Source organism: Canis aureus, chromosome 16, assembly GCF_053574225.1.
Source record: "Canis aureus isolate CA01 chromosome 16, VMU_Caureus_v.1.0, whole genome shotgun sequence".
NCBI classification, from domain to species: Eukaryota; Metazoa; Chordata; class Mammalia; order Carnivora; family Canidae; genus Canis; species Canis aureus.
This window is the reverse complement of record NC_135626.1, coordinates 62,554,433-62,566,598: the sequence shown is the minus strand read 5'-3', so window position 1 is coordinate 62,566,598 and position 12,166 is coordinate 62,554,433. Positions and strand designations below refer to the sequence as shown.

The window sequence follows — 12,166 nt, the reverse complement described above, 5'->3', positions numbered from 1 at the left end:
ACCCCGCACTGCCCTGGGTTCCTAAACCCAACCCTCCCTCGAGGTCACCTCTCAGAAACCCACAGGAGGCAGCTTCCCTTCTCTGGTGTGGCTGTGCTTTTATCTTTGGCACATCCTGTAAACTGGCAGCTACATCTGGCGGCTCCGTTAGGCTCAAATAAGGTATTTTGGGTAAGAATTCTTGAGAAAGTGAGACTCCTGAGCAGCATGTTCCCACAGCCGTGTCCAACAGGACAGCTCTCACATGGTCTGCCGTGGTCTTTATTATCGCTTCAGGATCTTACTCTAACCCAAAGCCTCACACACGAGGCAGAAAAACCCACGCCCGCTCGCCCACCACTTCCCTGACGCGCCTGCAGTCCTTCTAGCTCTAAAAGTGTCAGACGTTTTGGACGTTTGCCCTTGGTGGCCGTCAGCACCAGGCGCCCGGCTCTGCTCCCTGGGGCAGTAAACAAGTGCAGTGCTCGCTCGTCCATCCTAAAGGCCTCCCCTCAGGGTCTTTTTGGCCTAGAAAATAAAGAATTTGGTGTGAACAGGTTAAGTTAGAAGAGACCATAAAACAAGAAAACCATCCCACCAAACGCCGTCCGGCAGCAGCAAACATCTTCCAGAGAGCCCGGCTGCGGGCGCCGGCACGGCCGCGTGGCTGGAGGCTCAGGTGCTTGGAGCTGCCGCAGGCCAAGGCCCTCAAGCCACGCCGCCCTGGACCAGGCCCTGTGCAGGCCCCCCAACACAGCGCGCTCAGTGCTCACGAGGCGGCGGGAGTTCCTTACAGAGAACGCTGAGGTGAAGCACCGAAAACACTTGCCCAGAGACAGGGCTCCCTGGCACGGAGCTGGACGGGACCCAGCACCCTCTCTGCCTCCTCAGGCAGCTCTGTGCAGGGCTGGGGACTGCAGCAGACTGGGCAAAAAGGTGCTCATCGGTGCATTTCCTCGTGATGACAAACACTCAAGCACCCTCGTCCTGAACGTCAGGTCCCCCAGCTCTCAGCAGGGTCATCTTCCGTGATGGGGGCATGGGAAAGAGCCCCCAAGCTTAGGGCGCACTGTGGGAGCATCTGTAGACGACCATGGCAAAGGAGCATACAGGCGCCTGGAACAGGTGAGCCCTCACCACAAAAGGTGCCACGGAGAGACCTGTGTGTAGGGAACGTGTTTGGTCCTTCCACGGAGCTTCTTCCAAGCTGCAGCCCAGAGTGGAGAGTCCCCCGGGGAAGACTGTAGAACCGGGGAGGAAGCGCAGGGGACAGGTGTGCCTGGCTGCACGGCCCACGTCATATGCGAGGCTGGCCACGGGTGGGGGGGGCTGGCTGGGGGCAGGACCAGGCCTGAGCGTCCCCGGGGAGGTGCAAGATCTCCGAGCCCCCGGGAAGGGAGCCTCGCACTGTCCTCTCCCGGACAAGCGGCCAAGGCACAGCTACCCGCTCAGGATGATCGATCCCGGAATGTCAGGGGACGGACGGCCTGAGGTCCCCGGAGTCCGCCGAGCTCAACCGCCCTGTCCGCGTCGGGTCCTCTGCACCGGCAGCTCCGGGGGACACAGGGGATCGCGGGCATCCCGGCCCAGCCCAGGGCCCCCTCCTCGGGCGCCGGGTTCCTGGAGCATGTCCAACCCCATGTGCTCCACGCGACCCGTACTCTCCGCTTTGGGGCAGGGCAGGCGGTCACAGCACCTCCGCAGGCTGCGCGTCGGCAGCAGAAGGGGCGTGATGCGGCGCGGCTGAGTCCCGGGCCCGGAGCAGAAGCCCCGCGGGGGCCAGAGGGCCAGCGAGCGCCGCTCGGGGGCTGCCCTTCCCGGGGAGCGGCCTCCTGAATGCCCTTCGCCGTCGGGGGTCGGGCGGCGCGGCCGGCCTGAGCGCACGCGCGGGAAGGAGACGGCAGCTGCCGCGGCGCCCGGGCCCCCCCCGCCCCGCGCCCCACTGTCCCCCGGGGGCGCCCACCTACCGCGGCGGCGAAGCAACGCCGCAGAGCCTCGAACTCCGGCGCACAGAGGTCCTTCGCCAGGCGGCCGCCCGGGGCCGTGGACGCCTGCACGCACCTGCCGTAGGCCGCGGCCTGGAGGGCGGGCGGGACGCGCCGGGATCGCGACGGCCTCCGCGCCCGCCGGTCACCGCCCCGCCCGTGCGGGCCCCGCCTGTCCCGCAGGCCCCGCCCCGCCCGGCGGCTCCTCACCTCGGCCCCGCAGGCCGCTAGGCGCCCGGGGAAGGCGCGGAGGCGGCCCCGCACGCGCCCCCACACCGCTCCGTTCCCGGACATGAGCGGCTACTCCCAGCACCCGTGGGCGCCGCCATCTTGCGCCCGCCCTCTTCCGGCGCCCAGCGTCCCGTGCGCCCCCTGATTGGCTGGGCCTCAGCCCCACCCCACCGCTAGCCCCGCCCCCTTCCGGAACGGCGACCCGGCTCCGGGAACACTGCAAGTGGCTGGCGGGTTTGTCTGTCTTTGACCTGGGACTTCGGATTGGTTCAGGCTCGCGTGGTGTGCCCGCCCCGCACGGGCGATTGGCCAGCTGGGCCAGGCGTGCGCGGGGATTGGAGGGGGGCCGCGGCGGCGGGCGGGGCCGGAAGGTGACCGGCATGATGGCGGCCACGCCGGCGCTGCGGGACCGGCTGAGCTTCCTGCACCGGGTGAGTGCGGGCGGCCGCTCAGCCCCCGCCGGGGCCTCTTGCCTTCGCCCTCGGCCGCCTCCCCGCGGCGCTCACGCCTCGCGGGCCGGGCCCTGTTTCCTCTCCAGCTCCCGCTCCTCCTGAAGGGAACGTCGGATGACGACGCCCCGTGTCCGGGCTACCTGTTCGAGGAGATCGCCCGTATCCTTCGTGTCCGCCGCTCGCCCGCGGGCCGGGCCGCTGCAGCTCCTGCGCCGGAGGCCGGGGGGGCGGCGGGGCGGCGGGGAGGCCCGCGCGGGGCCGGGGGGCGGGAGGCGCGGCCGACCCCGCTCAGCCCTTCCCTAACCACGGCCGGCCAGGCATCTCCCACGAGTCCCCGGGCAGCAGCCAGTGCCTCCTGGAGTACCTTCTGACCCGGCTGCACAGCGGCTCCGGCCGCGTGAAGCTCAAGGTGAGTCCCCGCGCGGCCCCCCACCCAGGGCAGGCCCAGCTCCCACCCGCGGGCGGCGGATGCAGGCGGGGCGCGGCGGGGTGCGTGCCGCCTGCCCCACCTGCCCGCCCCCCAGGTGCTGAAGATCCTGCTCCACCTGTGTGGCCACGGCTCCCCGTCTTCCGTGCTCATCCTCAAGCGCAACCCCGCTTTCATCCAAGAGGCTGCAGGTACCGGGCGCGGGGCGGGGGGCCCTGCGCCGACCCCCAGGGGTACCCCCACCGCAGGACCCCTCCTGGCAGCTCCCGTCTGCGCCCCAGCCCTACTGCGTCTGGCCCGTCACTTTCTGCCCGTGTGTCCTGCCCGGCCTGGGCGGCCCAGGCCCGTCCTGCCTGTTCTAGTGCCCGACCCGCCAGAGATGATCCGTGTCCTCAGGGCCCGAGCCAGGGAGCGCTGTGAGCTTGCACGAGGGGGGCCTGGCCTGTCGCGGTCTAGGCGACAGATGGGGCTGCAGGGGAGCCGCTGGTCTCACCCCACCCACGCCGGGGGCTGTCCTGTTTGTTTCTCTTTAACTAGAACTTGGGAGGCGTGGCCCGAGACCTTCCCTCAGGTGAGGCAGCTGCAGCATCTACAGACCCCGCCGCCCGGCCTCGGGGAGTCTTGGAAGGGCCCACGTTCAGGCAGGAACCGTGCACACCGAGCTGGGCCCGTGAGAGCCCCGGGGAGGCACCTGGTGCGCTCGGAGGACCCCCATCGTTAGGCAGCACCTCCCCGCCCTGAAGCCACCGTCAGCCCTTCAAGGACAGGCTGGGCGAGGCTGGGCACTCGGCACCCCGGAGAGCATCCTGCCCCCAGACTTGGCCGCTGCCCCCGGTGTCCACCGGGGCTCGTGCTCGTCACCAGTGCCCCCCAAAACTCCTGTGCAAAAACAGCAGGCCTGCCTCGCTTACTTTCGCCGGCCGGGGCGTGTCTGTGCTGCCAACTTGCACACAAGCCGTCCCCCAGTCCTGCACCCCAGGAACACGTGGCCACAGCCTCCATCTGCCATGCTCCAAGCCCAGGGGACAGCGCCAGGCTGTGGGGAGGTGGCCCCAGGGCAGGAGTCCCATGGGAATGAGGAGGTGCCATCCCCACTCACTGGAGGTTCGGCTCCCGGCTGCTGGTCCTGGGCCACCAGCCGCAGTGGAGACAGCATGGTGCCAGGGGGCTGGGAAGAGGGGTGCGTCTGTGACGGATGAGACAGAGCCTAGGGTGGGCTCGTTTTTTCTGGAGAATCTCACTTGCTGTAACCCTGAGCTCAGACCTTCGAGAGGTGGAGCTTGTGGGTCATGATAAAGAGCGGGCTTTTGTCGCCCGGCCCCCCGGGACCTCTGTGGGGCTTTGGATTGGACGAGATCCTCTGTGTGTCTTTCGGGTAGAAGGGGGTGCAGAGGTAGTAAGGCTGCCCCTGCAGGAACTCAGAGAGACGGTGGGGTCAGGGAGGGGGCCACCCTCGTTGTGCTTTGCAGGTCGACACGCAGGCCTGGTGTGAGCATGGGAGCTGGGGCCTGCAGGGGTGCGGCTCTAGAAGCAGCCTGGGGCAGGGCGTCCTGGATGAGGGGCTCTGGGTGCTCTCCAGGCTTTGTCCATGGGGCAGAGCATTCTGGGGGGGTGGCAGCTTCCGCGGGCTGATGGCTGCTGTAAGGACTTTGACCTGGAAGTGCTGTCATGTGGGGGATTTGAGGTCCGACCTGTGCTTTAGGGAGCTAACCCTGACTCTGGGGCTGCCAGGGCCACCTGCCGGGGATCAGAGTTGTAGGGGCCCCTGGGGGGCCTGGTCATGGCCGGGATGGGCTGCAGCTCACCCCCCCCAGGGAACGCGAGTGTTGGAGCGTCACCCCTGCGGTCACCAGCGCCCGCTCAGCCTTGGTTCTCCGGCTCTGCCCGCAGCGTTCTCAGGGCCCCCGGATCCTCTCCACGGGAACAGCTTGTACCAGAAGGTGCGGGCGGCCGCCCAGGTGAGTCGGGACTCAGGTCGGCTCTAGGGCAGCACTGGGCCTTTGTTCTCCAACCGCCTGGGACCCTGGCTCTGTTCCTGCTGTGGGACCAGCCCCCCGTCCCCCCCACCCAGCCTGGCCTCTGAGAACCCTGGGGACGGGGGGATGGGGGGGGATGGCAGCCCGGCTGCACGTGCTGAGCACCCTCCTCCTCATCTAGGACTTGGGAAGCGCACTATTCTCTGACAGCGTGTCCCCTCCGCCTCACTCCCAGGCTCCCAGGGGCCTGCTTCCAGCAGGTAGGCCGCCGTGTCCATCCCTGCCGCTGGGTGTTCCCTCTGGAAGGCCTGGGGTCCCTTCTCCCCACCTGCTGTCCTCGGCCGGCGTGCCACTCTGCGCTGGGCTGAGGATGAGTAGCCACACTTGCCTGCAGGCATGGGCTCGCAGTCCAGACCCCAGGGCTCCCTCCAGGGCTTCGGCTACAACAAGGAGCGGGGCCACACGGGTGAGTGCTGCGTGGGCTCCCAGAGCCGTGGGGGCGAGGGCCTGGCAGCTCAGGCCTGCCGAGCCCTGGAGGGTGATGTGGCCAGCTGGCGTGCCCTGCCCACTCCACCTTCTCTGCCGGGGCCTGTGGGACGAGGCCGGCCGGGTCTGCTTAGCCAGCAGGGGAGAAGCCAGGCTGGGCCTCATTTGCACACACGGCTCCTTCCAGGGCCCAAGGGCAGAGGGCGCTGGGCCTGGCTACCACAGGTGACTCGGCAGGTGCGGTGCTGAGCTGGCTCTGCATGCCCAGCTTGCCTCGGTGGCCTGTTGCTACTCATTCTGGTCACAGCTCTGACTCCCCGGCCCTCAGGGGGCACTGATTCCTAAAGCGGGTCTGGCTCGGAGGCCTGTCCTCTCCTGAGGTGGGGTGACAGTGCTCGGTCCTCGTAGGGCACAAGGGTGGGGAAGGGCATGAACCACAGCTGGATCGCAAGTGCAGTGTGGGGCACCCAGGCTCCATCAGCCCCGGGAGCATTCTGGAGCAGAATCCACCAGTTCTGTATGTTCTGCAAGAACTCCGGTCCCCCACGTAGCCTCTGCTCTGTAACTACAGCTCAGATCTCTATCTTTCAAGCCCAGAGTGGAAGCAGTGCCTCCTTTTGGGAGACACGAGAGAGCACAGGGGACGCGACCAAAGTAGGCCATCTCCCTCTCCCTGTGGCGCAGGCTCTGCGGGCGAAGCCTTCCTCTCCACCATCCAGAAGGCTGCGGAGGTGGTGGCCAATGCCGTGCGCCCGGGGCCCGAGAGCCCCGGCACCCAGAGGCCCCTCCCGCGGGGCGATGCCTACCAGCCCGCCGTGACGCCTTTAGCCAGCCAAGGTGGCTCAGCTGCTGGGAAGCCGCTCTCCAGGGGCTTCTTGGGTGCCCGAGGAAGCGGTGAGAGCCTTCTGGGGGGTCTAGCTTCCCCCTGCCAGGGTCTGGGTGAGCAGAGGAGGCTGCGGGGACCGAGGGACGGGACTCCTTTAGTGTCAGCGGCCGCAGGGTGTGGCTCGGGGAGGGATCTGACTAGAGGCCGGGGAGGGCGGTGCGCCCTGGGTGGGGTCAGGGAGCCCTGCTGTCCTGTCCTGTCCGGCCCCAGAGGCGGCATGTTCTGCGATGTTCCCGTGGCCAGAGCCCTCCACCAGCATGGTGCACGTTCACTGTGGTCTGTGCTGGTTTCCTTCTCTCACAAAGCTTGTGCGTGGCGCACAGACGCTACCCTGCCAGCGTCTCACCAGTTGCTTGGAGTTGGAGCTCGGGTGTTACGGCCCCAAAGCAGGCAGGGCTTCCAGAGGGTCCCCCCGTTCAGATATGGACCCGGGACCCCCGCTCAGCTTCTGCTGGTTCAGCTGGGGCCACAGTGACACCAGGGCCAGCCTCCACAGCACTTGTATCCTAGCAGGGGCAGTAGGCAGTGCAGGTGCAACACAGAGCACGGTGAGGGTGAGGAAGGACGGCGGGACAGGCGTCGGGGTGATCTGCACCTCCGCAAACCGCCTCCCACTTGGCCTTCGGTGCCTGGCACTGCTGTGTGTTCACGAGCTGGCCCTGGGGCAGGCGTGTTCCATGTCACCTCATACCAGGCATTTTTCTGGAGCTCAGGGCCTTCCTGAGCTAGTCCAGGTGCCACAGGAAGGGGCGCATGAGGCGAGTCAGAACCCCCCCCCGCCCCCCCCCCCGCTCCACTCTGACTCCCAGTTCCGTCCCTCACAGTCCTGAGACCCCAGCCGGGGCAGGCTGGAGGGGGCTGGGACGAGCCGGACAGCAGCTCCAGCTCCCAGAATTCCTCCCAGGAGAGCGGTGACCGGAGCAAGGCCTTGGACTCTGGCAGTCGGTCGGGCAGTGACAGCCCCTCTGCGGCCAGCCAGGCACCCAGCGACCTGGCGGAGCGGTGAGTGGGCCCCCTGGGCGCCCTCCCTGGGTGGAGGCGTGACCCGGAGGGGTCTTTCTCCGACCCTGACCACTGTGCCCCCCACAGGGTTGAGGCCGTGAGCCTGAGTGACTGCCAGCAGGAGCAGAACCTGGTGCAGACCGTGACGTGTGGGCCACATGCCTTTCTGAGCCAAGAGGAGGCACAGCGCTTCATCAAAGGGTGGGTCCCCTGCCCGCTCCCCGCCCCCCCGTCCTCCGCCCCGGCCCCCTACCCCCCATCTCCTGGTTGCCCCTTCCTGCAGGTGTGGATTGCTCAACTGTGAGGCTGTGCTGGAGCTGCTGACGCGCCACCTGGACGGGCCCAGCGAGTGTGCACAGATGGTGAGGCCCTGCCTATGAGTGGGGGGTGGCCGTGGGTATGAGGGAGTGAGCAGGGGTAACTGGGGACCTCTTCACGTGGGGAGAGGGGGCTCCGCCCTGGGAGACGGGCAGCAGGGAGAGTAAGCACAGGATTCCAGGGGGCCTGCCCTGGGCTTCCCCAGTGTGGGGCTGTAGTTGGGCCAAGAGGAGGAAGGGAGCTGGTCAGATGGGTCTCCATCCTGGGGGGGCCCTGCTGACCTCCTGTCTCCCTGGCAGAGAGCCCTGGGTGCCATTGCATCCCTGGGACGCACCGACCTGCTCTCCCAGGAGCACATCTTGCTCCTCACCCGGCCGCGGCTGCAGGAGCTCAGTGCAGGCAGCCCTGGACCTGTGACCAACAAGGCCACCAAGGTGGGCAGCGGGGCCCAGAGGAGCGGGTGACGGGGTGCCTCAGCGGTTTCATACCTGTTGGGGCCAGCCTTCCCCAGACGTACCTGTACATGCCCGCTCCTGGCTGCGTGGGACAAGTCGTGCCCTTAGGACAGCTGTGGTCCCTGGTTCGTGGAGCCTCTTCCAGTTCCTGAACTTCCCAGTTCAGCTGCCTTACTGCTCAGCAGCTCTGCTCTGCAGGCAGCCCCCCACCCCTCCTTGGCTCAGCTCACGGGCAGCCTTCTGCAGGAAGCCCTCTGTGCTTAGATGGATTTACTCTCCTGTCCTCCACTCTGGGTCGCGGTTCACGTATGTGCCGGGCGCTTCGATCCCTCCCCGGCCCCTAGGGGGCGGAATGGTCTCATTCACCTGGAGTCCCTTTAATGTGCCTGAATTGTGTGCAGGTCTCCTGACTCTCACCGGGCAGGGAGCCTCTGGGCAGCCCCCCTGCAGCTGGGCCCCCACACCTCCTGCCTAGTGGCATCCTGGGCATCTTGTCTTTAAATTGTCCTTCATTGAAGAATCAGTGACCTGGTCATAGTGGTGTTTGTGGGCATGAGAGGGCGGGAGTAAGCTCTGTGCACAGCAGTGGGGAAGGAGCAGAGGGTTTAGGGCACGTTCCTTCCTTCAGCGTCTGGGTTGGCGCTGGCATGGTGCCAGACAAGGGACACCCTCTCCCTGAGCCGGCTCGTCATGCAGCCAGGCTTGCTGACAGGTGCGGCCGTGCATGCGCAGAGGGTTTGGCCGGTGTTGAAGGAGGTCGGGGGAGGACAGGAGGAGGAGGTCTGGGTGGGCGGCCGTGCTGGGGAGGGGTGTCTCTGTGCCCCTAGGGCACACGAACCCTCAGCCACCCCCCTTTCCTTCTGCGTCCAGATCCTCAGGCACTTTGAAGCTTCCTGCCGACAACAGCCCCCTGCCCGCAGGCCGCCCGCTGCACCCAGCCCCGCTGCTGCCCGCGTGGGCCTGTCAGACCTGCTGACCGACACCGTGCCTTTTGCTGGGAACCAAGCCTTCCTGCAGCCTCTGAGTTCCACTCTCTTCTCGCCCGAGGGCTCTGCACTACCCCCTCCCCTGGACAGCTGCCCCCCGTCAGTCCCTGGGGACGCCAGGGAGGCCGAGACGAGGCTGGCGGGTTCTAGAGAGCGGGTGGCTGGATCTGAGTGGAGCCCGTTGGGCGTGGGCCCCCAAAAAGGAGCACCGGAGTCTAGCCTGGGGCCCAGCTGCTGCCTGCAGAGCCCAGTGCCCAGTGGCAGCTGTAGCTCCCTGTTCGCTGGAATGGAGCTGGTGGCTTGTCCCCGCCTGGTAGGGGCCGGGACTACCACAGAAAAGGCGCCCCAAGTCCCATGGACATTGTCACAGAAGGCAGCAGCGAGAGAGCCTCCTGGCCCAGAGCCGTCAGCTTTCCCATTTCTAAACTCATGACCTTGCCGCCCTGGGCCACACGTGGAGTTCTCGTGGCCCCCGGCCTGGAGCTCCCAGGACCCCTGACTCTGTGCTGTCCCATCTGACCCGGCCCCCACGGCCCACCAAGCAGTGGTTCCCCTTGGGTCTGTGGCCGGCCCTGCTCTGTCTGGTGTCTTCCCCTTGCTTGCGGAGGACGAGGTGCAGGCCACTCAGCACAGCAGATAGGACAGAGCCAGGTGGAGCCAGGTGGCATGGTGCGAGGGAGTCCTCGGGTCGGCTCCCAATCCAAAGACAGGTTTCCCACTCCCCCCACTGGGGAAGATGAACCCCCTCATGGGGTGGGCCCTCTGGCATGAGGGTCAGAGTAGCACAGGGGCAGTGCAAGGAGAGCAGGCCCCACGCGGACCCTGCGGGTTTCTAGGCAGAACCAGGATCTGAGCTGCTTGTTCAGGTCGGCCGCTGGGCCTCCTGCGCAGCACCTGGCCGGTCATCCTGTCTGCAGACGCTGTCAAGCCCGTTTCCCTGCAGCCAGAGGGGTCAGAACGGGGCAGAGGGCGCGGTGTGACGCCTGGCGGGGCAGGACGGGAGGCCTGGCTCTTCACTCAAGAGCTCGGTCGTTGTGGGCACCCAGCTCCTCCGTGAGGGGACACGTCAGAAGGAGATGGAGCCCCGGCTGTGGCCCTTGCCAAGCTGCTACTGTTTCCAGTGACCACCCTGAGAGGAGGGCGTGAGGCTGCCTCAGTTTCCCTGTGTCTCTTTTCAGAGGCTAGCTGTTGGGACTTGAATTCCTGTAGCAGCAGGCAGGCTCATGGCAGGGCCTGGCAGTGGGGACCTCAAGGGTGCCCTGGAGGCCTGTGCCTGCCTCGCAGCAACCAGGCTTTACATGGATTGGGAACCACGACTTGGGTCTTTATTTTCAGTTCAGATCGCTGCTCTGAGGTGGAGCAGGGCTGTCTACAGCGGCAGGTCACTGTGCGGCCGTGGTCCGTGCTGTGGCTGCAGACTGCGGGCTGGCCTCCCAAAGGATGCTGCTGCTGCAAGGCTCACGCCTCCTGCACGTTCTAAGTAAACACTAGTGTTCACACAGACCTGCACTGGTGCCTTTTTGTGTGTGTGTGTGTGTGTGTGTTTCAGTGAAAACAGCATTAACAAGGGGCACACTTAGAGGCCTCCTGATGGTAAATGTCGGGGAGAACTCCCTGCTGGAGCCATCTGGTCCCTTAATGTTAACTGTGAGGTTTTAACCATGAAACGGTTTCTCAAGCAGGTGCAGGGCTCTTCAGGTCATCTCATCCCATGTGAGCATCGGGAATCTGTCTTCCAAGAAGCCGGTCCATTCCACAGAAGCTGTGTGTCTGTAGGGTCTGTAATGGTGCTCCATCCTTCATTTCTTAGGTTGATGACTTTTTCCACTTGTTCTTGATTAGTCTGTTTAGAAGTTTGTTAATTTTTTTTTCAAAGATCTAAGCCTTTGGTTTTATTGTTCTACTGCTTTTACGTTTTGTATTTCATTGCTATCTGCTCTTTATTTTTCTACTATTTTGAATTCATTTTTCCTTTTTTTTCTAGTTTCTTAAAAGTGGAAGCTTAGATTAGTGGTTTGGGACCTTTATTATTTTTCTAACATTAAAATCTTAATGCTATGTTTTTCTCCAGATTGCATCCCATGAACTATGATAGTTTTATTTTTTTTAAGATTTTATTTATTTTAGACAGAGTGAGGAGAAGCAGATGGAGAGGGACAAGACTCTGCTCAGTCTCACGACCCTGAGATCATGACCTAAGCCAAAATCAAGAGTCAGACAATAAACCTACTGAGCCATCCTGGTGCCCCTTTTATAGTTTTATTTTCTAATTACCCTTGGGACGTCCTTTTATCTGATGGATTGTTAAAGGTGTGTTTTTCTGTTATTACTATTTTAATCCTGATACAGTAAGAGCATGTTTTCTATAACTTCAGTTGTATTCTCCAAGATTTGAAACTTTTGTTGAAGTTTGTTTTATGGCCCAGAATAGTCTATCTTGGGGAATGTTCCATGTGCACGTGGTCTAGACAACTAGACCAATCTCCTTGATGAACATAAGTTTTGTTTTGTTTTGTTTAATTGTCAAAAAAATATTACCAAAATGAATCCAACAGCATATTAAAAGGTTAACATGTGGGACACCTGGGTGGCTCCAGTTGAGCGTCTGCCTTCAGCTCAGAGCGTGGTCCTGGGTCTGGGGATCAAGGGAGCCTGCTTCTCCCTCTGTGTCTCTGCCTCTCTTTGTATCTCTCATGACTATATAAATTTTTTTTTTAAGGTTCATATGTCACAAGAATTGGAGTTTATTCCCAGGATATAAGGCTGGTTCAACATCTGAATATCAATCAGCATAATTCACCAAGTTAACACATTTACAAAGAAAAATCACATTTTTTTTTTTTTTAAAGATTTATTTATTTATTCATGATAGGGAGAGAGGCAGAGGGAGAAGCAGGCTCCATGCTGGGAGCCCGACGCAGGACTCAATCCTGGGTCTCCAGGATTGCACCCAGGGCCAAAGACAGGCACCAAACTGCTGCGC

General features: G+C 63.5%; 2 protein-coding genes across 4 annotated transcripts; one reads left to right on the top strand and one right to left on the bottom strand.

Annotated features, from left to right (window-relative positions):
* Positions 1 to 243: 243 nt before the first annotated feature.
* Positions 244 to 2,333, bottom strand: NDUFAF8 (NADH:ubiquinone oxidoreductase complex assembly factor 8). 2 transcript variants are annotated; one of them, XM_077854579.1, is made up of 3 exons: positions 2,175 to 2,333; positions 1,943 to 2,057; positions 244 to 507 (listed from the first exon to the last, which is right to left on the bottom strand). In XM_077854579.1, the coding sequence occupies exons 1-3, from the start codon at positions 2,256 to 2,258 to the stop codon at positions 413 to 415; spliced, it is 294 nt and encodes a 97-aa protein (XP_077710705.1). In that variant the 5' UTR covers positions 2,259 to 2,333; the 3' UTR covers positions 244 to 412. The 2 variants fall into 2 exon arrangements, with proteins under 2 accessions (XP_077710705.1, XP_077710706.1); XM_077854580.1 differs by having other exon boundaries at positions 1,947 to 2,057; positions 2,175 to 2,332.
* A 160-nt stretch (positions 2,334 to 2,493) lies between these two features.
* On the top strand, positions 2,494 to 10,686 carry TEPSIN (TEPSIN adaptor related protein complex 4 accessory protein). Of its 2 annotated transcripts, XM_077854577.1 has the most exons (13): positions 2,494 to 2,626; positions 2,734 to 2,806; positions 2,965 to 3,056; positions 3,172 to 3,265; positions 4,965 to 5,032; positions 5,232 to 5,310; positions 5,445 to 5,516; positions 6,221 to 6,430; positions 7,247 to 7,424; positions 7,512 to 7,625; positions 7,708 to 7,786; positions 8,042 to 8,176; positions 9,068 to 10,686. In XM_077854577.1, exons 1-13 carry the CDS (start codon positions 2,576 to 2,578, stop codon positions 9,614 to 9,616), a joined length of 1,794 nt encoding a protein of 597 aa, XP_077710703.1. In that variant the 5' UTR covers positions 2,494 to 2,575; the 3' UTR covers positions 9,617 to 10,686. The 2 variants fall into 2 exon arrangements, with proteins under 2 accessions (XP_077710703.1, XP_077710704.1); XM_077854578.1 differs by lacking the exon at positions 5,445 to 5,516.
* Positions 10,687 to 12,166: the final 1,480 nt, after the last annotated feature.

Bases quoted from the DNA above. Each gene is read 5' to 3' on its own strand.
- TEPSIN (XM_077854577.1), top strand. From the start codon at position 2,576: ATGATGGCGGCCACGCCGGCGCTGCGGGACCGGCTGAGCTTCCTGCAC. The intron at 2,627-2,733 runs GTGAGTGCGGGC...TTTCCTCTCCAG, and splicing joins GGCTGAGCTTCCTGCACCGG to CTCCCGCTCCTCCTGAAGGG. The intron at 6,431-7,246 runs GTGAGAGCCTTC...CGTCCCTCACAG, and splicing joins CTTGGGTGCCCGAGGAAGCG to TCCTGAGACCCCAGCCGGGG.
- NDUFAF8 (XM_077854579.1), bottom strand. From the start codon at position 2,258: ATGTCCGGGAACGGAGCGGTGTGGGGGCGCGTGCGGGGCCGCCTCCGC. The intron at 2,058-2,174 runs GTGAGGAGCCGC...CCCGCCCTCCAG, and splicing joins TAGCGGCCTGCGGGGCCGAG to GCCGCGGCCTACGGCAGGTG. The intron at 508-1,942 runs GTGGGCGCCCCC...TTTATTTTCTAG, and splicing joins TTGCTTCGCCGCCGCGGTAG to GCCAAAAAGACCCTGAGGGG.